This window comes from Dermochelys coriacea, chromosome 5 (genome assembly GCF_009764565.3).
Source record: "Dermochelys coriacea isolate rDerCor1 chromosome 5, rDerCor1.pri.v4, whole genome shotgun sequence".
Classification (NCBI taxonomy): Eukaryota; Metazoa; Chordata; order Testudines; family Dermochelyidae; genus Dermochelys; species Dermochelys coriacea.
This window is the reverse complement of record NC_050072.1, coordinates 133,808,263-133,832,306: the sequence shown is the minus strand read 5'-3', so window position 1 is coordinate 133,832,306 and position 24,044 is coordinate 133,808,263. Positions and strand designations below refer to the sequence as shown.

The window sequence follows — 24,044 nt, the reverse complement described above, 5'->3', positions numbered from 1 at the left end:
CAAAAGAGAATGAGTGGCTGCTGTGTAGCAATGCAGTACCATGTCTGTCAGCACCCAGGAGACATACGGTGACAGTGAGCTGAGCGAGCTCCATGCTTGCCGTGCTATGCCATCTGCACGGGGAACCCAGGAAAAAAGGTACAAAACGATTGTCTGCCGTTCCTTTCACAGAGGGAGGGAAGGGGGGGCCTGACGATATGTACCCAGAACCACCCGCGACAATGTTTTTGCCACTCGGGCATTGGGATTTCTACCCAGATTTCAAATGGGAAGCGGAGACTGCGGGAACTGTGGGATAGCTACCCACAGTGCAACATTCCGGAAGTCGATGGTTGCCTCAGTACTGTGGACGCACTCCGCTGACTAAGTGCACTTAGAGCATTTGTGTGGGGACACAATCGACTGTATAAAAATGCTTTTTATAAAACCAAATTCTAGACTTTCGACCTAATTTCATAGTGTAGACATGGCCTAAGTGCTGTTTCAGAAATCAAGAGTTGGACAAAAGCAGCATTTCTACCAAATTCATACCCAGGGATCTGTGACATCTGAGAAGTGGCTAGCAATCGGATTCTTAAATGTTTTTGTGAATGAACAGGAGGGACACTTATTCCCATACCCACCCCATGAAAAGAGCCAGTCTTACTGAAACTAAAGTTACAACAGTGAGTGAATGAAGCACTAAAAAGGGTTTTAGCAGTGGGAGACAGTGAGGGAAGAGTTAGTAACAGATCTTAGAGACCTGATGGAGAAAGCAAACAGTACCGAGGATGACAGGTTGCCGGAGGAAAAAGAATGTAGTTGGCATTGAAAAGAGCAGATGCACTGTGGCCATTTCATTGCCAAAAATATTTAGATAGTGTGGGAATCAAAAGTGGAAGATATTCCAGTTCAAAAGATTACTAAATTTTGAGCTATTACAAGATGAATTCCAACTCTGACCCATTCCCCAATAACCTTAGATACCCAATTAAACAGACTGGTGATTTTTCATAAACTTAATTTTATGCCAATCTTCCTAAACAGTGGAGAGAAATGGGAGAATACAGCTTCAATTTGAGGACAAGAGAACTGAAGTATCAATGTTTATAATAAGAACATAAATTCCTAAAGATGGAATTTTAGAACTGTAAGCCATCAGTTTTAGACTCCATGAAAATTATTCAGGATTGTGATAGCTGTGAAATAGTTAAATCTAAGAAACTGATAGGGGCCTCTCAAACAATCTGAATTAACGGGATTATACACCCACTACTGGAGTACTTAAACTGTCTTGTCCAGATGGTGAAGTGGTGTCAGTTATCCATGTTTTGAGTCTTTACTTCTTGACCATATCCATTTTTAGGCCTACATTCTTTTTAAGTTTGCTGCCTGACTGGAACATCCTCAAAAATTTAAACACACACACACACACACACACCACATTTCCTGCAGAGATTTTTTTTTTACAGCTTGCTGGTAATCCTAAAAACTACTAGTTCAAAGTGGCAGTACCCAAGAGTCAAAAATAGGATTTACTTTGATCAGCAGCTCAATATCCAATACCAGTAGCCCTGTAGCTCACAACTAAGTCAGAAGTATTTGAATTTTCCCCATCACCAACTTTCCAGCATGCATCACTAGCAGCCCCACAGCTATCACTGCTCAGCCAACAGACTAAGCCCCATAAGTACAACAGCTTGATTGACCTTAACAGAACTTTGTGTTGTCAATAGTTACAAGTTGTCCAAGCAGAAACTTCCCATAACTACAACCTAGTTGTGAAACTTCTCCATGTCTGGCCAACAGAACCAGCTGTATAGAGATTCACTGTTCAAACTGGCCGCAGCAGAGTGGCTGAATGCTGTTAGAGTAGCTTCATGAGCTTGGAAGGGATAACAGGAAGCGTGCTACTGTTCAAAGAGCTGAAGCACATTAAACAAAACTTCTGCCCCCACTATTCCTAAACTTCCTCTACTAAGGGTTCTCTATTTCTGCTTGGGCTTGGATAGAAAGCTTAGTTTCCCATAGCAATCAACACTGGAGTTTACCTTGGACACAAATTCCAGCATGAAACTAGCTTTTTTTTTTTTTTCCTTTGGCAATAACTTGTTAGTCCTCATGAAAATGTTTGACCTCAACAGCCAACCTGCTGGGTCAGTAGAAGCAACATATTCTGGAAACTCTTGGTAGGGCTGGTCTTCCACATGCCGAATAAAACTTGTGGATAAAAGTTTTAAAAGTGCTTCCAGTCTCCATTGAGACCCACTGATATACCCGAGTTTGCTAGGCATGTTTTGAATAGATTGTCCTGGTCCAGAAGAAAGATGCGCTTACCTTAACATTGTTTCATCATAAAATACTTGGCAGATTAGAAGTTTTCCCACCCTAAAAAGTTGATTTAAGTATGTGTTGAAGACTACACTTCACATCCAAAAAGAAATCACCTTGGCAAAAAAAAAAAATCACTAATGCAGGCAGTGAACCCACTGGCATCAGTACTGGTGATACCACCAGAAAGACATTCTTTGTCAACACTAGAATAACTTAGCTAGAAAGAGATTCTAGCTGCAAGTCATCCCCTCACATTCAAAATAGAGCATTAAGCCTGCAGAAATTTAAGTCAGGATCCTATATTTAGGAATTTAAGGGAAACTGTCAACTTGATAAAACAGATTTTAAAAAAAACTTTCAAATTTTATACCCACTTGTCTGTCCACGTGGTTTTCTCACCACACTTTTTAGGTTGTTACCCATTTCCCTCCTCCTATTGCTGTGTGAAAGACTCACACAAAAGGAGAAAGAGGTTAACCAGCTAGACAGGGGAGAGTAAGAAACTGACTACATATGGAATGCTGTCAAATAATGCATATAATCTTTCAATTGTGACACTCTTGTAAGTAATACCTAAAAGCATCAGAAGGAAGTTGACTGTTCCCATTTAAGACTGTACTTTTGAGTTCAGTGAAAAGACATTAACAATTAAAAAGCAAGAAGTTTTGTAGAAGGTTTTGTACCGTACCTATCTTTGATCTGTCTGGCAGCCTTGGTGCATATCAGGGAGAAGAGAGAGAAGGTAATTAGTGCTTCCATGCAAGTCTCAACAGCAGTAACATGCAAGAAGAGTTAGATTGAATCTGAGCTGCATAGCTGTGGGATTCATAAACACTGAACAATATTTTACCACTGATGAAAGTTTTTTCTTTCCATAAGCTTGTGTTAATGCACAATGGTTAGAAATGCTGCAATAAGTCAGATCAGAGCAATCAACTTCAAAAGCCACACCAAACCAACTCCAAATTACTGGGCTTTTTCTTCTAGTGTCAGATCAGATATCCAGTTTAAATTTCTTTCCTGCATCCATAATTCCAAATTTAAAAGAAAAAAAGTACAAAGACAGCAGCGTTTACTTAGCTTCTGCTCTTTTGAACCAATAAAGTACTTTACAAGTACTTGTTTTGTTACCAATGGCGTTTATCCATACCATAACCTGTCAGAAGGCTAACTTTATGTGGAATAGATATCAAAGAGGAAAGGAAAATTTTCCTCTGAAAGTTATTGTACTGGTTTCATCAATCCTACTTTATGGTAGATTTTCCCCATGTATTCTTGTGCAACTCCATATATTGGAGTTTCTAAAGTACTCAACTTCCTGCTATTATTGTAGTACACCCAGAATCAATATGGCTGATCTACAGGTATCAAAGTCTTAAATTTACCATTTGAAAACTGGGAGGCCTGGTCACATTTAAGAATAAAAAAGGTTATTGAACAAGTTAACAGTGATAAGATTGGTGGATTCATCTTTCATCTAGAGTTTCTAGTTGGTTTGAGGTTGCCTTCGACTGAGATTTTTATTTTGAGGATTAACTCTCAAGGAACAGCACCAGAAAGCTTAGGACATTTCTCTGGACATAAAAGAGGATTTTACAAAACCTAAGAGAAAAGTTTTTGTAAATTACAAGCATGTTTACATGAGACATTGTTGGTTTGATAGGAAAGTCCTGTAGTAAAGAAATTATACTACAATATCACACAAGCAATCTTATGTTGATTGTAATTGTACTAGATGAATGTCAATATGCTGTACATAGTTGGACTATTTAAACCTACAAAAAAAAGCAGTGAGGCTGAATTTCTCTTCAACTTACAGTGCCTGCAGAGGACCCTCTGAGCAGAGGTGAATTTCACTCTATGTGCCCTTATTTGCTAAATATCTGTTGTGTAAAGTATACTAAAAATAGAGAGTTTGACCAGTGACACTCTTCACCAATTTGGCATCATCCTCAAGGGAGGAGATCCTACTTTGGCAACCCTAGTAGGGTCTTATGTAGCAGTTTATTTAGAATTCCTCATAGCTGCTCCTTTAAAAAGAAAAGGATCAACTTTTTGAAGGGGGGGGGGGAAAAGGAGAAGAGAAAAAAACAAATCACTTCTTGAAACTAAGATCTACTTCTCCTAGAACCAGGATTTAAGGATGTTCCAGGGAAGCCCCAGAATCCATCCTGTCATTTCTCTAATGAAGCAAACATTTAGCTCTCAATCCTGCAATTATCCCTTCAAACAAAAACCACCTGAAAGATGAATCAGTAGTTTCTGTACCAAGAAGGAAGATGAACATTTCTCATTTTAGAAATAAGAATTGCCAATCTAATGAGCTGGCTTAGCAGACTATACTAGGAGACATTTGCAGCTGATCCAGTTTTCTCCTCCTAGCTACATTCCTTGTCAGTCATGGTAGTCTTTAGTGCTGTTCATGGTTTTTCCACGTCATAATTCCACAGTGAGCAATTTAGATGAAGTTTTTCAGCTTGTTTCAAAAATTCACAGAAGCCCAATTCACTAAATATCACTTGTGAAAAAAAAATCCTCAATCATAGTTTAAATGCAGTAGACATGAATAGGATTAGACATCTCCCCCCATGTTGAGATAGCTGTTCTCAAATTAAGCGATTAACTCTGAAAACAAACAGAAGATTCCCTGAACTATGGGATTTTATATGTTATTGAAAGCTGAATGACTCATTAGCCAGCTAGCCATACAAAAACTGTATTTGGCTCTACTCAGCAAGGAACATGAAACATGTCAAAATAGTGGACCTGCATCAATTCACCAGTGCGGCCATAAGAAACATTTAAATTTAGACTTGATGCATTTAAACTGATCAAATGTGGTTTGTGTATAAAAATTAAATAGGAAACTTGCAAGAAAAAAGTCTGACTGTTCTTGACTGGACAGTGAGCGCAAATCAGTACCAACCCTGTTTCATACTGCTGTACATGAAGTGAGTCACTTCGACCTTCTACAGCTGATACAGGACCATGGAAACATTTAAGTGAAGTTCTCTATAGAACTTAAGACCACTACTATGGTTCCCAAGTAGGTATAAATATCCAATTACTGATACTATAGCATGTGGTTGCAATCTTCCCCTCTTAAGTTTTTACTTTGTGGACATATGGAAATAAATGCAAAAGTTGTGCCCTGTATAATGTAACAAAATTGCAATGGCTGGAATGTGTCAGTCAACTCTACTGCTCCCATTTCATTTAACACTTACAGCAAGTCTCTCCCCATTTTAGAGATGCATCATAGGCAGCGACTTGATGTACACAGAATCAGTCTTCAAAGTAGCAGCCGTGTTAGTCTGTATTCGCAAAAAGAAAAAGGAGTACTTGTGGCATCTTAGAGACTAACAAATTTATTAACAAGTACTCCTTTTCTTTTTGAGAATCAGTCTTGATGCACTGTTTTACTGATCAATATTCCACAGTTAAAAGAATGGAGTTCTGCAAAGACAGTATACTGTTATTATGTCATGTAGAGATCTGCAGTGCTTCAGCATTAATATTTAGTCAAGTACCAACATTGCACAGTCCTACAACGGAGATATGCACTAAATTAGTGCATGTAATTTTTACTGTATTTTTCAATATCTCCACATTTGAGTGTAATTCTGTTTTTTTAGAAACATGCTTCCATTAAGCAAGCAGTTTCTCAGCCTCTTGGATGGTTGCTTAAGATTAGTATCTACAGTGCAATCTGAGGCCCAATAGTCATGACATCCTAAAAAGTGGATTCATCTCAAGCCTAATTATAGTACTGCAGTTTTAACCTAAAAATAAGCTAAGGCACCGCACCATGGTGTCCACAACAAATGGTGTCCACAACAGATGCAGCCAAGTGCTTTTGCATGTATGAAAGAACATAGTGAGGATAATATAAGCTTACAAATCAGCCCTACTTCCCAGGGGATTTCATTAATGGGTTTTGTTTTGGTTTTTAAACTAAGGGTTTAGTTTGAATAAAAAGATTTTCAAGATATTAGCTCTTGCATACTGAAATTAAATGTAAGAAGGTCTTCATTTTTCTGTACTTAAGAAATATTAAAAAGGAGTACTTCAGAAGGCAGGGACAGTCTTGCCTCCCCCTGCCACCCCTTCCAGGTATTAGAGCTCAATGAAGTAAAAAAATCCACTGTCATAGCTGTGGGAACACGTAGACCAGAACAGAGCCCTACAGCTCGTGCAAATTTGTGCTCACAGAGAGCTGAAGTGGAGACTACAGCACAGGCTAACAGTGCAAGTTACAGATATTAGATTACAGCGGACTTCACTTGTTCTTGGTTTCTTGAATACTGCAAGATTTTGTGATCCAAATGCCAAAAGAAATGGTCATTACAGTTAGTGCAAGATGAATAAAATTTCCATTAATAAAGTCTGTGTGCTTTCCAGTTAACTCTAGCTATAACATAGCTTTGGGTACAATACTTCTGAAGAGCTGTTTAAGATCTGATCCAGTTTTAACAGGTCAAGAATGACAAGTCATAAGCCATCATGTATTAGGCTCCCTAAATTTAAGTACTAGATAGATATTTAGCTTTAACTTGTCAGTCCTTCGGGGAAAATCAAACAGGTTTCAAGAGGGAAAAAAAGCAAGAATTCATACTGTCACTTTAAGAGGAAGACTGTCCTATTTACTAGAACATTTCCAGTATCCTTGCTACCAAGTGAAAATTAAAATGGCAGAAAATACAAGTAATTGGGTTTTGGATTTGATGTGGCTCACTGCATTGTTCGTACAAAAACAAATATGGTACATGACATTGACAGTCAAACGTGGGATATCCTAGTAATAGATCTGAAGCTGCAGTAACTGGATTGCCAGCATTTTACCAGTTGTATTGCATTTCTGCTCCTCTATCTTTCCCTTGATGCATTTCCCCCACTCAGTTGTAAGTTTGTTAATGGTAACGTACATATATTGTTTGTATTAGCTACACCAAATTACTCAAACTGCATCTGGACTCATTGTGCTGGAGATTTGTACAAAAAAAACCCCTATACATTAGAAGGCCTGCAAGGCATATGGTAAAAACTGCCCTGAGGAGCTTACAGATGCTAACGTAAGATTTTAAACAGCAGTTAAGTCAAATAGCTATACCTGTCATGGTTACAACCCATCAAAACCAGGAGTTAGCAAAAAGCAATACTAGGGTAGTTTAGAATGGAAATATACCAATATAGCTATTGATTTTTCACCTTTTAACAGCCAACTTGGTACTATGGCTCCAGAGGCACTAGCTCCTTTTTCAGATTCCTCTCCTCACAACAGTAGTGTTACACTACATAGTTTGTAATGTCAGATTTATGATAAAATCCCATTCTAGTTAAGAACACAGAACTGTGTTTTCCTTATTCACATCAGTTTAATTTTCTACCTTTGAGAATTCCTCAGGGTCCTTTACGTCCAGTGACCGTGCAGCAAATTCTAGTAGTTCTTCAGAATTCTCCAAGGCATTACTACATTGGCTAAGTTGATTCTAGGATCAAAAAACAGGAGAGAGTTTCAAATATTAAAATGTTAAGAGTTGGTAAGATAGTTTTGACAGGCTCCCTCCGGGGTGCCACTTGGAACTGGGGTACCACTGAGCCTGCCTGACCCACCTGGGCTCCCTCTCATACTGTGGTGCTGTGATAAGTTGTCAAGCTCTCCAAGCTTGCTCTTTCTCCAGCGCACACACAGATAGGGACACACCTAGCTGCAGCTTCACATACAGATGCAGAGATCAGCTCTGCATGGGAAGGCTCAGCTAGAGCACCTCCCAGTTGCTAAGGCACGCACTCCCATCTGGAGCACGAACACAAAATTATACCATCTTGTGCTGCACAGGGAACTGTGCAGTATAAGCTCATAAAATTCACCCTCTCCCTCAATGTAGAAAGATATGCAACAGCTTTCTGCCCCAAGTTATAATTTACACACACACAGGTTTTAGACCAAACAAAAGTACAAGATAGATTTTAAGTGATAAACAGATCAAAGCAGATTACCTTAGTAAATAAACAAAACCACAAACTGATCTTAAATACACTAAATAGGTAGGATATGAATTGGCAAATTCTCACCCTGAGCGATAAACAGGCTGGCAGATTCTTAAGGCACAAGCTGCCTTGGCTTTCACAGGTTCATAAAAGGCTAAAAATTCCTCTAGCCTGGGACCATCACTTCCCCCAGTTTAGTCCTTGGCTCTCAGGTGTTGTAGGAAGAGTGAGGTACCATCATGATGTCATTATCCCCCTTTTATATCTTCTTCCCACTTGCTGGAAAGCTCTTTTGCTGTGACCTGGGTCAAACAGTTCCCAATGTGTAATGATATCTCAGAGGTTTCTATTGTACACAGTTCTGGGGGTAATCCTTGTGCTTGTGCGCATTTTCTCAATCATTTTCTCATTGTTTGGCCTTTTTACTGTTGTAGCTGAAAGGCTGCTTGTGGAGGTTGAAAACCCCCACAACATGTTTCAGTAACACCTACATAACCAAACTTCATAACTTCACATATGACAATAGCACATACAATCCAATGAGATTACTGTCTAGCAGATCAAGACTTTTAGAATGATACCTCACAAGGCACACTTTATACAAAACATATCCTAATGACAAGATAGTGGTGAATATTGGGGTGCCAGGGTTTCACAACAGTGAGTACTAGTATGAACGGCAGAATTTGGACATTCATCCCAGCTGCACTATAAATGTTAGTGAGTATCAGCTCTGCCACCCAAAGACTTTGGCATCCTTCTTGGCAGGACACATCATCTTAGCTAAATAAGTTTCTATGGCTGAAACTTAAAGGATGTGTACTATGCCCTATGAAACTAAGGAGCAAATAATTAGTTAGATGGCACCCGTAAGGCCCGATTGATGTATAACTGCAGTCTACTGCTCTCACCATACTAAAAATTGTAAACATTTTACAGTGTGCCAAATTAAAGCATATGTTGCAGATATGGTTAAAAAGCTTTCAGTGCGGCTTGAACCATGCTTTCCAGTTTTAATCTTAGTTCAATATTATGGAGATACCCCTTCAAATGTAATTTAATACTGTGTACAACATCTTCTTAACTGCAGGCCAAAGGGTAGGGTAAGGGAGACATTGGTTTTGTCCCAGCTCTGCCATCAACTTGTTGCAGCGTAGGTCATTTAATCTGCATCAATTTCTCTGTAATGTGCTGCTTACTCACCCTTGAAATCTAGTGATATAGCACTGCAAGTGCCCAATAGATCTGCTGATACTGTACAGCAAATAAATGTAAGTCTCTTCCCTGAGTAGCTTCCAGTAGCAAACCAAAAAAATTGCACAATACAGAACTTGCCTCTTTCTAAAGAGTGACATTCATGCCAGTTTCAAAGCCCTTTGTTCTCAAACTAGAGATGTAAATATCTGTTTAAAACTATACAATTTTAATTGTTTAACTGATAAACCTTTAACCGAGGTCCTTCTGGCCAGCTGTGGCTGATCCGCCAGGGTTAATGGTTAAGGTCAATTAACAGCAAGCCCAATGCTTACTAGTTAACATTTTACATCCCTATCTCAAACGCTGCATAAATGTAACTAGTTTTTGCAGAGTGATGTTCAGTGAGGTTGAATCCATCTAGACTTTTTAGGCAAGACTATTAAAAAAAAGTTTAGGATCTAAGTAACTGTCTTTAGTAGCAAAAGATTGTTTGAGACCTCAGAGTTTATATCAATTTTCTGTGATTTCTGACTGAATTAATGCAAGCTTCCTTCCAGCCAGTCAATGTAGCTTCTGTCCACTGATTCACATGTAACTGTTGCGGATATATCAGCTTTGATATACCCTGCACAACATTGCATAATATTGCCATAGAAGCAGACATCTCAACAATAGCAGTGTTTAGCTAAGAGAATCTCTAAACGGTTTGCCAAGATACAGCAGACAGACACTAGCATTAGCATTCCGGATGGATGCATGAGTATTTGGGAACGGAAGGAGCCATGTCAGTTGTAAACAAGTGTAATTAGGATAGATGGCCCTACAAATTAGTGTTTCTTCCAGCCTCACACAGGTTTTAAAGGCTGGGTTCCAGTTTTAAGCATGGGCCTGTAGAAGAACTCAATATTCTTGTGAGAGGACATCAACTTGAGAGTTAATTAAATCACTCACATTACAATATCTGGTAGATTTAGTTGTAATAAATCTATCAATTATACAGAAATGACTGTACAACTTACAAGTTCTTCCCATTTAAAGGCATGGAATAGGTAGTTTTCCAATCCAGACAGTATCAGGAAGATTGCCTGTGTAAATACAGCACAAATACTTCCTGGTAAAATTAGAGGATATTGCTTCCTCAATTCCATTGAAGAGTCACACCCAGTTAAACTCTAGACCAGCGTTTTTCAAACTGGGGTCTGTGAGGGTACTCCAGGGGGTCCACAGGCCCTGCTGATCAAATCAACTCCTCCCCTCCCTCCCAGTGCCTCCTGCACACTGGGGAACAGCTGTTCAGCAGCATGCAGGAGGCACTGGGAGGGAGGGGAAGGAGCAGGGATGGGAAGATGTGGGATGGAGTCTTGGGGAAGGGATGGAGTGGGGGCAAGGCCTGAGGCCAAGTGGAGGGCTGGGGGAGGTCCATGAAAAAAATTCAAAATGGCGGTCCTCAGGTTGCTAAAGTTGAGAACTGCTGCCCTAGACTAAGCTAAGCTTCATTATTTCAGCTGTACTTTTGTACAGTTGACCTATATAGTGCATTGTTAGCCAACAAGGAGTCCAGCATGCAGTCTTGACTAAAAACTTTGATTCATCAATCAAGGTACATCTAGAATCATCAATATTATCCTTTATCTGCTTTTAGTAAGCATTTGGAGATTCATAAAGTGCAGTTCTCTTCTGAAACAACTACTCTCCATCCCCCTCCAAAAAAGTATCATGGGACTCCTTGAATCATGAGACAATGAAGGTGATCAAATTTGAAGACTAAGAAAACAAACATTTCCAGGGCTGGTAGCTATAACAATCTTCCCTGAAAGAAAAGCTGACAAACCCTGCAAATATTCAGTCACCAGTAACATTCCACGGGCCCTCTTTTTTCCTTCGGATTTCAAGAAGTGGCAGTGCTGTCATACAATACATAAGTTTCAGGTAACAGTTGTTGGTTCAAGTGTACAACACTGAGACAAGCTTTCAGAATGTCAAGCCCTCTGTTAGGTCATGAAATTAAGTTCCTTAAATTAAATTAAGTTTTCTATATGGTAAGATCATAACTGTGGATTTAAACCCTCCTGCTTCAGATCATGATCTGAGCAATGACAGCCCAGTTAGGGATTTCTTGCACCTTCCTTTGAGGCAACTGGTACTGGCCACTATCAGACAGACATGATACATGTCTAAATAAAGCACTAGTCTGATTAAATACCAGAACTCTTACCAGGTATACATGCTGTTTGCTCCACAGCTATCCCACCCCAACCATTAAAATATTGAACACCTTATAAACATTAGTGATTTCACCCACACATGTGAGTTAACAAGGATTATCCCCATTTTTTAAGACAGGAATCTGAGGCACAGAAAAGTGACTTGCCTAAGGTTCTTAAATAGGAAGTCTCTGGCAGAGTTAAGTACCAAGTAGATCTGCTCATGCTGTACAGCGAGTAAACTTTAGCCTCTGACCTTAAAAGCCTTGAGTAGCAAGCTAAAAAGTGTGTAGAATACAGAACTTGCCTCTTTCTAAAGAGTGTCAGCCAGGCCAGTTTCAAAACCCTTTGTTCTCAGTCAAACACTGCATAAATGTAATTAGGCTCTTGACTGGAACTTGAGTAACTAACAACTTATTTTAAGACTAAAAAAAAATCTAAATGACAATACTAGCTCTTGTATTTGGTATGAAGTTTACAGTTCTTGCTTAAGATGGATATAGGAAAAACCTGTATGTTAAAACCTCTCTGCTTGTTCTCAGAGCTCCAACACCAGCTCTGCTATGAGGGAGCTAGAAGAGTATAATGGAGTAAAGACAAGAAAGCACATCAAGTGCCTTAGTCAGAGTCTATTTGCAGGAATTCTGGAACAAAAGTTGAGGGGCTGATGTGGGTATTGAGATGCAAACGACACCTACGGTCTTCCAGCCCTATTATTTCATAGCAGGGCTAAAGAATAAAGCCAGAAAATGTCTTTCCTATGTACTCTAGAAACTGTTTTGTAAAATTTAACCCAAGTTTAGCTGCCAAACCTTTGAGTATGGATGTTGTGAACAGGCCCCTAAAGGAGCCATGGAAATTTGTTCTGAGAAAAAAAAAAACAAACAGCCTAGGACTTAATACGCTAGGAATAAGGGGAGCGTATCCTTTCAGAGCGGGAGGGTGAAGAGGAAAGGTAGACAGACATTTTCACAATAAAGGAAAATAAGGATACCATTCCATCCACATTGAGTCCTCCTTAAAGCAATTTCAATCTTAAACATAAGGTTTTTTAATTAGAGGAACAGCAATTATTAAAAAAAGATAAGATTCATAGTCCCTTGTAACATATGCCAATGTTTATCTTTCCAAAAGCTACACTTTATTTTCTCCAATAGTTTGTCACTGATACCAAGTTGATGTCCAGTTCAGAAAGTCAGCTATTTTGTTCATATGTCATCACACTCCCACTCCCAAAGATAGTCCCCTACACAGGGTGTAATTGTATACCATCTGTTCTTATATCAAATTTAGTAATTCAACACTTCAGAAAAACATACGTATTGGGAACTGTGTAGCAACAAGTACCTCATACTTTTCCAGTGGAGGACAGATAACTCCTTAAGTGTAAAGACCAAGGAGGAGGAAGTATAGATCAGTAAGTAGATGCTAGCCTAGGACTTGAGACCTGGATTCAATTCCCAGGTCTGTTACAATTTGCCTGCGTGGCCCTCAGCATGTCACTTCGTTTCTCTGGTCCATCAGTAAAATGGAGGAACAGCACTTCCTTATACTCAACATTCATGTGAGTTAAATATATTTAAAAATTTGAGGGACTCATGCAATAAAAGCCATGTAAGTAATTAAGATAGAACACACATTAGCTAGAAGTAAACATATTTGTTATAAATACTTGCTGCAAAATCATTTTGCGTTGACTAAAACTAGCTAATTTGTCAAGAATTACATCCTTAGTACTGCAAAAACTTTCAGATGTATGTAATTACCTGTAGCTCTTGAGATTTATGAGCTTGTTCTTGCTTAATACTGTTGGTCATACTTTCCTTCATCTCATCCAGTATAGAATACAGACCATCAAATTCCTCATCCAGCTCAGCAATTACATTAGAAGAGTTAGCCTAAGAAGAGAATTGTAATTGTGTTTCAGTTGTGCAAGAACAGTGAGGCAGGTCAGTCTTCTAGAGTGAAAGCTTCCCTCCCCCCCAACTACAATTTGCAATGATCACTCTGCATGTTGTCATGCTACCCCATCTCATAAAAAATTTGCTAGTCATGTTGCAATTTGTATGGTGGGCCTCTTAAGCAGAGTAGAGAATTTAGAATATTACAGGCCACCAGTTGGTTATGTCAGCAATGCTACAGACAGAATCCTGCACAGCACACAGGTACGTGTAACCCTTAGTTATCTAATAGTACAAACCTCTCACTGTCATGAGTCAAGCTCTCACACAGAAGACTAGTAGTTCTCACACACACACACACAAAAAACAGTTACCTAGTTCTATGAACAGCACTTGGTTTTACTTGCCACTACTTAAGAAACTTGCTTTTAGATTTACAGTGTTACAAACATACCAATGCTGAGCAAAGAGCACTGTACAGAGGTATAAGCATAGGCACTAGATAAATTAGAAAAAAATTAATCCTTGTTTTAGACTGAGAAGGGGTAGATAATAGAAGATACAAACACAAGTCTGACAGTCTGTTATCCTCCAATTTACTGATTTAAAAGCACTAACCTGAAAAAGCAAGACAAGTGTTGATGCTCAGACCAAAGAAATCTCAACACATCAGATGAATATTGGCTTTTCAGAAGAATGTGAGCTGGATTTAACTAGGGAAAAAAGTTCACACACAACTACCACAGCTTCCACTTCACACAAGGTGGTAGAAGCTTCAAAATCATTTAGACATTTCCCTATAGTTGAGTCCAGTCTCAGCATTTCACAAAACAGGGATTTTTCAGTTTCAGAATTGAAATTTATACTTGCATTTTACTTTCAGTAAAATCACCATAAACAGAAAAACCACCACAACAGCTTTCCTTTTTGATTTTAAGAATTGGGCTCTTAATAGCAGCTCTTTACACACCAAGAATTTTTTTAAGTGAGCATCAATAATCCAAGTCTGACTGACCTGGACATACACCTCCCAACCCTCAGCTTCATCACATTTGCAAATATAATGATTTGCAGATATTAACATGTACCTGAACACCTTTTAACGTGTGGCTTAGTGTGTCGATAAAGTTCTGGATTTCATCATTTTTGTTCGCCAGAGTAGAGATAATCCTTTGTAGAGCTTCCTGGGATTACAAAGAAAGTCAAGAGAGAATTCAATATTTGTGTAAAGATCATATATATTTTCTATCTTGTGAGAAATTTTAAATAGTTTGCCACCCCAAAGACAATGTTTATTACTGAATGAAAAACCTTGTCTGCTTATTACCACTTCCCACTGCAACACTGCAAAGACAATACAAACAGATTCAAGTCCTAATGTGAAATCAGACTTTTGTTTCAAAACGAAAACGTTTTGTTAAAGCTAGGAAGGCCCAAAACAGTCAAAGATGGGAGATCTAAGATGGGGTTCTCAAGAAATTTTTTGGTGCCCTCAGCTTGTGGCCACCAACTATTGCTGGTAGCCGCTCTGCAAATTTTTCCTAAAATACTTAATTAACTTGAGGAAAAACAAATAAATTACAATGATATACGTGCATATTTATGTAGGTTTTTTTGCAGACTCAAATAAAAATAATGTACAATTTCCTCTGTTCTTTACTGGACCTCAACAGAATAGAAACAAAATGCGTTTTGCATGGTTTTTTTGTTTTGTTTTTTATAAAGACTTGCTAGCTAGTAAGTCTATCTGTGTGAAAACTGATATTTGTATTTTGTTAATATTGCTTCAGCAGACTTGCTAGCTAGCAGGGAGGCAGTGAAAAGTGATATTAACAGACATACAAATATTTTTCACAAACAGACTTACTCAGCCCTGGCAAGCTGGGGGACAAATTAAGCCCTGGATGTGGAGGTGGGTAGGGAGGCAGCTCAAGGTCAGGGATTATGTGGGGGTGAGTCCAGGGACTGGAGCCCTGCAGCAATGGCTGGGGGTGAGCCTGGGGCCAGAGGATGAAGCCCACCACCACACAGCAGACTTCTGCTGCCTGGCCACCCCAAATCTGAAGCCCGAGCCCCGCCACCTGCCTGCTCTTCCAGCATTTGTGGCTCCAGAGGGGGACAGGACTCAACCCCTACTGGCAGCCCTGGGAGGGGCCATTGCTTTGCCCCCTGCCCCCCCATATCACCACCCAGAAGAGGTTGGGGACACACAAAAAGCCCCTAGTAGCAGCATGCAGCCATGATTGCCGCATTGAGAAATGCTATCTAAGAGGCGTTCCACCAAGAAATCTTTTCTACTCCTTGAAACATTTGGACATGCAATTTGTATAAAGCGTGGCTAAAAACTTAAGTGGTTTTGGCTTGGCTGTCAGAAGTTAGTTTAAACACAGTTGCTTTTATACCAATGTTTCTTCCTAGTCCCATCCTTAATTCATTCTACAAATTCATCATAGGGAATTTATTATTTCTGACCTCACAAAGAGTGTGTGATTCTCCAGGTCAGAATTATTTAAAGACACACACTTTGAACTGGGCAACTGCATAGGAACAAGCCAGCTGATCAACCTTGTGGTATAGCATCCCACCAGTTTTAGTTACCTGAGCGCTGTCCACTTTCCTTAGAGGGTATACCAACATCCAGTTCAACAGAATATTGAAAGGTAAGCCATGGAGAACACTAAGAACTGAATTATACTAGTATCCACCTACCTGCACTCTAAGGATTTTAATATGAGATACATCACTGATCAGTGTTTCAGTGGAAGAATCAGCAAGCTATCTACAGTCCCTGCTTCCTGCCAGAAGGCCCTTAGGAAAAGATTCCAAACTTTGAATTGGAAGGTAAGTTTACCTTTACACCTATCAAGAGTTGGCATGAGGTAGTCATGCAATACTATTCTAGTTAATTGTGTGCAACTGCATACAGTTGACAGATCTTTCCAATTTTTATTACTCTTCAATAAGGACAGTCAAATTGCTATGGTGATGTGTAGCAGGACCCATTACTTCCCTCAAATTACTGTTATGAATATATTTCCACCATTTGGTTTAGAACAGAAGCTTTCCCGTTGATTAAAGTATTTTATAGGAGTATTATGGACAAAGTTGTTTTTAAGTTATTCCCTCAGACAGTCTAATCCGACCAGCTGCTTTCTGGTTCACTACTGACCAGGAGCAATTGTGCTTGTGTCAGACAAGCCCAAAGCTAAGCCTTAGATCCTATAAACATAACCATCAGTATGGATGAGTCAGAAAACTCCCAATCCTCTTTTGACTTGATTTACTAGATCCTGTTGGTTCTGCCATTTGAAAAACATTTTATAGCCATGTACAATAAAGTCTGAATTTACCTGAAGGCAAAGGTCTATCTAGGTAACATTCAAATAAAGTCCTTTGCATAGCCACTCCTAACACACAAACAATGTATCACTCCCATTTCCTACTTGCTAACAGTTGTCCCAGCATAAACAAGATTGTGCCAATGACCCTAGAGTTAGGACTCAAGGGGGTGGGGGGTTGGAAGAGGGAACAGGGGGAGAAACAAGGATCGGCAAGACTATTAGAAATAGTACATAAAACTTTCAAGGCTACAGTTTCAGTTTCATCAAGCAGGAAGGAATACGATGAAGCTTGGCTAACTTTAATCCTAACCATAAATTTTTCCCTATAATGATGAAAAAAAGGTAAAGGCTGAAAAATCCACTAATGGAGTGAGTAGCTTTCCTTGGCAGGTGTTGGGGCCCAAGCCATCAATTTCAAATAAGAGCTAGAAGTCAGCAGCTACTATTTTGTTTGCTAATAATCGTCCAAATGAGTAGTAAAATGCAAGATGAAGCAGACTGCAGCTCATCTCTGAAGGCTGGCAGCTCCAGCCTCTCTTCTGCTATCCATAATTTTATTAAGATGAATTGTAGGAAAACAGAGGACCAATCTCTACTTAAAAGGCTGCAGTGGCATAGTTGGAGACCTTCAGTGAAGATGCTAGTATGCCAACAGGAGGGCTTCTCCCATTGACACAGTTAGTCCACCTCCGCCAGAGGCAGTAGCTATGCTGATGAGAGAATTAGCACAGTCTACACCAGGGGTTAGGTTGGTTTAACTGTGTCGCTCAGGGATATGGATTTTTCACAGCCTTGGGCAACAATTATACCAACGCAAGTTTCTAGTGCAGACCTGGCTATGAGCCAAAGTAGAGGCTTACATCCCATCAGAGAATGGCCTATCAAGCAAGTTGCAGTAAATCCCCTTAGCTAATTCCCCAGAGGGGGATTCAAATAACACTGCACAGAAGGTAAGCATTGTGTTCATCAGGCATTGTCCTGGAGGTCACTGGTGAGCCCCTTCATTTTTGTACTTCCTTCTGGCTAGTAGGCTTAGTACCCCAATTAGTACATGTTCATGGAGTCACTCTAGTCCTAAAATAAGGTTTAGATGTGTTAATATTGTATGCTAACAATCTGATCATGGCAAATTAATTACATTGCAATTTAAGAATTAGATTTAGTGCCTCTGAACAGTATATTAATGCCCATGAGTTACATGATGTGATTTGATACATTTTGTATTGAGGGAGTGCAGGCTCAAATGGTTTGGTTGTGTAAAGCACAGTCTTGACAACTATGTGGGTAAGACCAACCCATCAAGATAGAAGGAAAAGAGAGGCCAACCCAAGAAGTGATTGGCAACACTATAACCCTCATAAAATGGCATGGGGCTTTCTGATATGTAGCAGTGAGTCTCAGCTGGCCTGATAAGTATGTGGGGTGCACTGAGCTGATTATATTGATTTAAAGGAGGTCTTGTAATATACAATTGAAAAACTAGCAACTCACTGATTAGTATTCTTGTGAGATTATGTACTGTTAACATAAAAATTATAAATGTGCTGGAAATGTTTTTAAAATGTGGTAGGGCTTAAGTCACCCCCTATAAGACCAAGGAATGTGGCTCCGCCTGCTTGTATCATCTCCAATGTAAATTGATCAAGGAGAGGCAATGAAGTACATTTACATAAAATGTAAACAAAGCCATCAAAGAGGAGGAGACCACAAACAGAACAAAAACAAAAAACACATGGCATCAGCTCTCTGGTGGACACAGCAAGCTGAGCCCCCTGGAAACAATATAAGTGGAGAAAACAAGCCATTTTGGCATTCTTCACCTGAACAAACAAAAACACCAAGCACTTTGAGATCGGAGTTGGATCCTGCCTAAGGACTAGCCAGCCCTGCCAGAAGACTTGTTAAAATGGACTATCGTGAGGAAAAATCAAGGATTCCAGCTTGTTAAATGGGGTTTTTGCACTAGAAGCGCTGTCAAAGCTGACTCCCCACTCTGGCACTTCGAGCGCAGAAGGTCGGGACCCACAAGGATTCTAAAAATTAATACTGGCCACTCCAGGCTTGTATTAAGCTCCCAAGGTTACAGTTTCTCTGACCTTGGATACATAGATGCTGCCACCACCCAAATGGCCACAAAAAAAACAAAAAAAAAAATCACACCATACAACACACACCCACCCCCTTTGAAATCAGAAAGGCACACTCTGGAATTCCTTCCTGTGAGGTACCCTCGAGCCCTTTCATCCCCCTCCAAGGAAGAGCGGAGAAAGGAAAATAAAGGAAATCAGCTGTTGCCACCAGCTAATTTAAGAATGTATGCACAAATGTCCAAGACATCAAAAATCCAATCCTGTTCTTAAAAAAGGTAAATTTTATTAAAAACAAAAAAGAACACATCTGGAATTTATGCTAGATTTTAAAAAAAACATTTACAAAATTACATTCCCTAATTTAGTTACATATCTGGGGTTTCAGATAAGCAATCTCTAGGTATTATTGATGGTTTTTCACATCTGGCTTAAGCTTCTCACTGCATAACCGCTCCCCCTTTTCCCCGGAGAATCACAACACCCAGACAAAGGGAAGGTTGTGGGGGGTTTTTTTGGCCCCCCCCACCATTTTAAGAAGTTCTAGCCCTCCCATTCGTTCTTTTGGTCAGGTGCCCACTCCTTTCCTTTTACTTGTGGGCTTGTTAACCCTTTACAGGTAAAGGAAGCAGAGAACCACCACCAAGAGGGATTCCATAGTCAACTGAAAGAAAAAGAGTACTTGTGGCACCTTAGAGACTAACAAATTTATTAGAGCATAAGCTTTCGTGAGCTACAGCTCACTTCATCGGATGCATTTAGTCAACTGAGTGTCCATAAAAAGGGAGCTACCCCTCCCCCCTCATTTATCACAAACATTTTCACTTTTGTTTATTTGGAACCTTTTCTATCCCAATTCCTTCTGTTTGGTATCATTTAAGTATCTGTCCTCTGTTAATAAACAATCTCAGTGGAATGTTTTAAACTGAAAGAGTAAAATCCACAGTCAAACTAACAGGCTAATGCTGTGTATGCTCTTCTCATTGTAGCACTCTCAAAACCTTATCAAATTTGCTGATCCTTTAGAGAAGGGCTGAGCACTGCAAGGGAGACAGTTTTGGGTAGACACAGGACCAGAGGGGCAGTTAGTATCACCCTGCATGGAGTAACCAGGCTGGTGGAAGACAGAGTGAGGTCACTGTGCTGTATGCAGGTGGCTAGTGTCAGGCCTCTGAGTCAAAGTTGCACAGTACAGAAGCATGCAAGGTTGTAGGTGACACTTTACTGGTCTAGATGAAACTCCAAAGCATCACAGTGGAATATCATAAAGGAAGACATTAGAATGTGGTGTGATAAACTAGAGGACATAGCAGCATTGAACAGAGCACTCTGGAGAGAGAGGACTCGTAACGTGGATTCCATTAGATGGGATTAACAAAAGGAAGACATTTTATGCATCTAAAATTTCACAAGCAAGACTGTCATACTACACTACAAATATACAGTAATACACATGACAAGATTTTTTTGTAAGTTTACAGATACACAAGATGTCCCTTCCTAAATGACTCTTGATTTATATGCATTTCTATGGCACTCACATAGCAACTGAACACCTCAAATATTAATGAATAATCTTATGTATATTAAGTAGTATTCAATCAATTTCATTTGGCCCTAGCAAGTAAGAGTCTAGCTCCAAATCTGAGCCTCTGCAAAACCTCTCATTTAAGAATGAGGTTTCAAGACATTACAATTTCAAAGGTAACTTTCCAAATGTGAACTAAGCATAAACCAAGCTACTGCCCTCTTCAAATCTGAAGACAGTTGTAATATTTCTGCGACTGTTCATAGCTTCTCCAAGCAGCACTGAAGGGAGATCAATACCACCTATGGTCAGTTTCAAGGATACTATGCAGAACCCCATGGGGCAGCAGTGAAACTTATAAGTCATGTGAATGCTATTGTTTGGAAAAGCTCGGACTAGCAGAGACAGGCACTGGAGAGGACCACCCAAAATAAAAAGGCTCCGGAAAAGGGTAAAGCAGAAGCCACTACTCAAGATTAGGAGAATCAGTAGAATAGCAGAGGCCCTCTCCCCTACTCCCACTGCTTGGGGGCGGGAAGAAGAGAATAATTCCTTTTCTCTTCCAGCAGCTAAAGGTGGATGGAGGTTCACTTTTATACAACATTTAATGAGGAAGAGACTTGCTGAAGTTCACCCCCTTACCTCTTCAACCAAAAGGTCCCGTGAGAGCACCCTGACATGAGTCTACCACAGAGCTGGCTTAACAGCCAGTTATGTGGTGGCATCTCTCATCTGCATATTTCGAAGTAGTAGTAAGCTTAGTCATCCAGACAATAGGTGTGTGAAATTTTTCAAGCCCCCCCAAAAAAATCAAGATACAAACAATAGTTTAGTATTTCTTGGCTACTGCCAGTAGTTAGGTGAGGTCCTAAAGGAGGAGGCAGGCAAAAATCCTTCCTGATACCTGGCCAGGGACCCATAAAGTTGGGTCAAGATTACTTGCAGAGCCTATGCTAATTTTTTCCTGTTGGCCCAGACTCCTAACCCAGCCACCTCTCTGCAGGTCAATAATTTGATTGGGTGGGGGACAAGCAAGGAAGGAGACAGAAGGGAACATGGTCCAACAGCCACATTTTAAAAACATACAAGAAGTGTAATTAATTTGTCCCGTTCAATGCAGTTTCACATTAACAGCAAACAGAGGAGTTCACCTATGTCAACAGTCTAATTACTGGTGGCCAAAATGCACAATAAGAGAGAGAGATCTATTCCAGACTGGTGTTTTATAACATACAATTAGCATCCCAACAAGCAGGAAGTCAAGTCTTTTGTTTAGCTCAACATTTACATTTGTTGGTTTACAACCCCTTTACATCCTCTTGTGGGAAGGATCGGATCAGACCAATATTGTAGAACACTTTCCATCTATTTTCCCAGCATTTTCTTCCTAGTAGCTCTCTCTTACACGTCATCATTTTGCAGCATGCCAAGTTACTGATAAGAATTTTTCTTCCACTGCCGAAACATTGTCCCATTTTCTCACTAGTACAGGTAAATCCCTTAGGGAAACCTGCTACCTCCCAAAAAGAAAAGGAGGACTTGTGGCACCTTAGAGACTAACGAATTTATTAGAGCATAAGCTTTCGTGACGAAAGCTTATGCTCTAATAAATTCGTTAGTCTCTAAGGTGCCACAAGTCCTCCTTTTCTTTTTGGGAATACAGACTAACACGGCTGCTACCTCCCAGGAAGTGTTGCACGTGCATGCTGCTCCCCTCCCCATCACTGTAGGTCGCAAGGGAGTTTCTTCTCAGCTATACAGTTTTCATACAACCTCTCTGTGAAAAAGCCTTCGGCAAAGCTACAGAAGTTGGACAAAGGGCAGAATGTCGAGCGCACAGAGAGAAGGATGGGTTCCCTCTCACAGGAAGATTTTGAGGTAGACGCACTGAAGGGAAGCTCCCTTTAGCGCGCAGCGACGCTCCGCCCCAGCATCCCCCCGCCTCTAGGGCTCAAAAGCAACAGGTCCCACAGGGCCCCGCCGGCTCCAGGCGCCCAGCGCTGCCCTCTCGTCTGAAGGCAGCTTCCAAGCGAGCCCGTTTCGCCACGCTCAGCGATCCCGCCGACAACACCCAGCGCTTTCCTGAGGCGGCAGCTCCAGCTTTTCCACGCCGCAAAGAGCTTTTCACCGAACACAAAGCGAAACAAAAGCCTCCGACTGCCCCCAAGGCCGTTACAAACAACCGCCCCCCCGCGCGTCCCCCAGACCCACCCCCCGGCTCGGGTGGGGCAAAGAGCGAGTCACCCCAACCTGCCCCCCCCCGCCCGCCCGCCCGCTCCTTCCTTCCTTCCAGCACCTGCCCCTCCCCGCAGCAACGCCCGCTACCGCCTCACGCCTGCCGGGGAGGCCCCCCCCCCGCGGCCGCTCAGGGGCTCACCCGTGAGGGAGGGCGCGGCCCCTTACCGCCCGGGAGGCGGGGGAAAGGGGGGACGCGAGCCAGCCCCCCCCCCCCGCGACACTCCCTCACACCAGTTTCCCGCGCACCCACTCACTTTCTGGGCATCCATAGCGAGGCTGCGGCAGGCGCGCGCGGAAGACAGCCTGTCGCCCAGCCCGCCCGCTAATAAAAGCCGCCTGCGCGAGAGAGGCTCGACTCTCCCACCCCCAGGCCGCGGCGACCCGCCCCTCTGCGCATGCGCTGTCCTGCCCCCTCACACACCCCTGCCATCGCCGCACAAGGCGCCCGCCCTTTCCCGCGCAGGACGCACCGCCCCATTCCTTGCTCGTCCAATAGAGATGCATCGCCTCCACCAGGCGCCGCCTCCTCCCTGGCCTGTCTCACAGGGCGCCCCGCCCTTCCCCCCTCCCTCGGTCCCTTACGTGACTAGGAACGTCTACTTCGAGGTGGGAGGGGAAAGGCGAGAGAGAGGGAAGTGGGAGCTGCAGCCCTGGCGCCTGCGCAGTGGGCGTGATGCCCCGGAGTCGCCGGTTCGCGTCCAGGCGGCGCGCATGCTGTGCCCAGTGCAGGAACCAAACTCAGTCCCAGCCAGGCCTGGGCTATTCCCACAGCGCAGGGGAGTGGAGGGTGTATTGACCTGGCAGCGTCCAGCAGTGGAGTCTGTATGCACACCACAGCCGCCCCCTCAGGGGCAGAAACCATTTTCATTCTGGCCTGAGTTGACAAGTGACCAATGATTTTCACTGGCCAGCAACTCCAAGGTGTTAAAGAAATCATGAGTCAGGCCCCCAAAATCATGACATTTTTAAAAAAAATCTTAAACTTCTAGTTATTTTTATTTGCCTCTTGCTTTCAGAGCCTGTAGGGCACACTTGGCTCATGGCTTTAAGCTTTTTTTCCACATCCAGGAGGGCTAAAACAAAAAGTTAATTTTATTTTAGTGAAAACTGAGATGCATACAGGAGCTGGGGCTTTAAGAAAAGCAGCAAATATCTCAAGACTAGCAATAAAAGCAGAAGAGTTGGCAACACTGGATTTTGGATTGCCTCCATTTTTGTGTGTCCAGCTGGGATGTCTCAAAGGG

At 41.4% G+C, this 24,044-nt stretch overlaps 1 protein-coding gene across 3 annotated transcripts in view; it reads right to left on the bottom strand.

Annotated features, from left to right (window-relative positions):
- The window catches only part of FSD1L (fibronectin type III and SPRY domain containing 1 like), a 61,297-nt gene extending 38,090 nt beyond the window's left edge, over window positions 1–23,207 (bottom strand). For 2 of the 3 annotated variants that reach the window (XM_038402107.2, XM_038402108.2), the window contains exons 1-5: window positions 23,055–23,207; window positions 14,695–14,790; window positions 13,472–13,603; window positions 7,701–7,802; window positions 3,002–3,024 (exon numbers count right to left, since the gene is read on the bottom strand). In XM_038402107.2, coding sequence (XP_038258035.1) covers window positions 3,002–3,024; window positions 7,701–7,802; window positions 13,472–13,603; window positions 14,695–14,790; window positions 23,055–23,069 — 368 coding nt within the window. In that variant the 5' untranslated portion in view covers window positions 23,070–23,207. The remainder of the gene's footprint in view (window positions 1–3,001; window positions 3,025–7,700; window positions 7,803–13,471; window positions 13,604–14,694; window positions 14,791–23,054) is intronic. The other variant, XM_043515345.1, reaches the window with a different exon arrangement.
- Window positions 23,208–24,044: the final 837 nt, after the last annotated feature.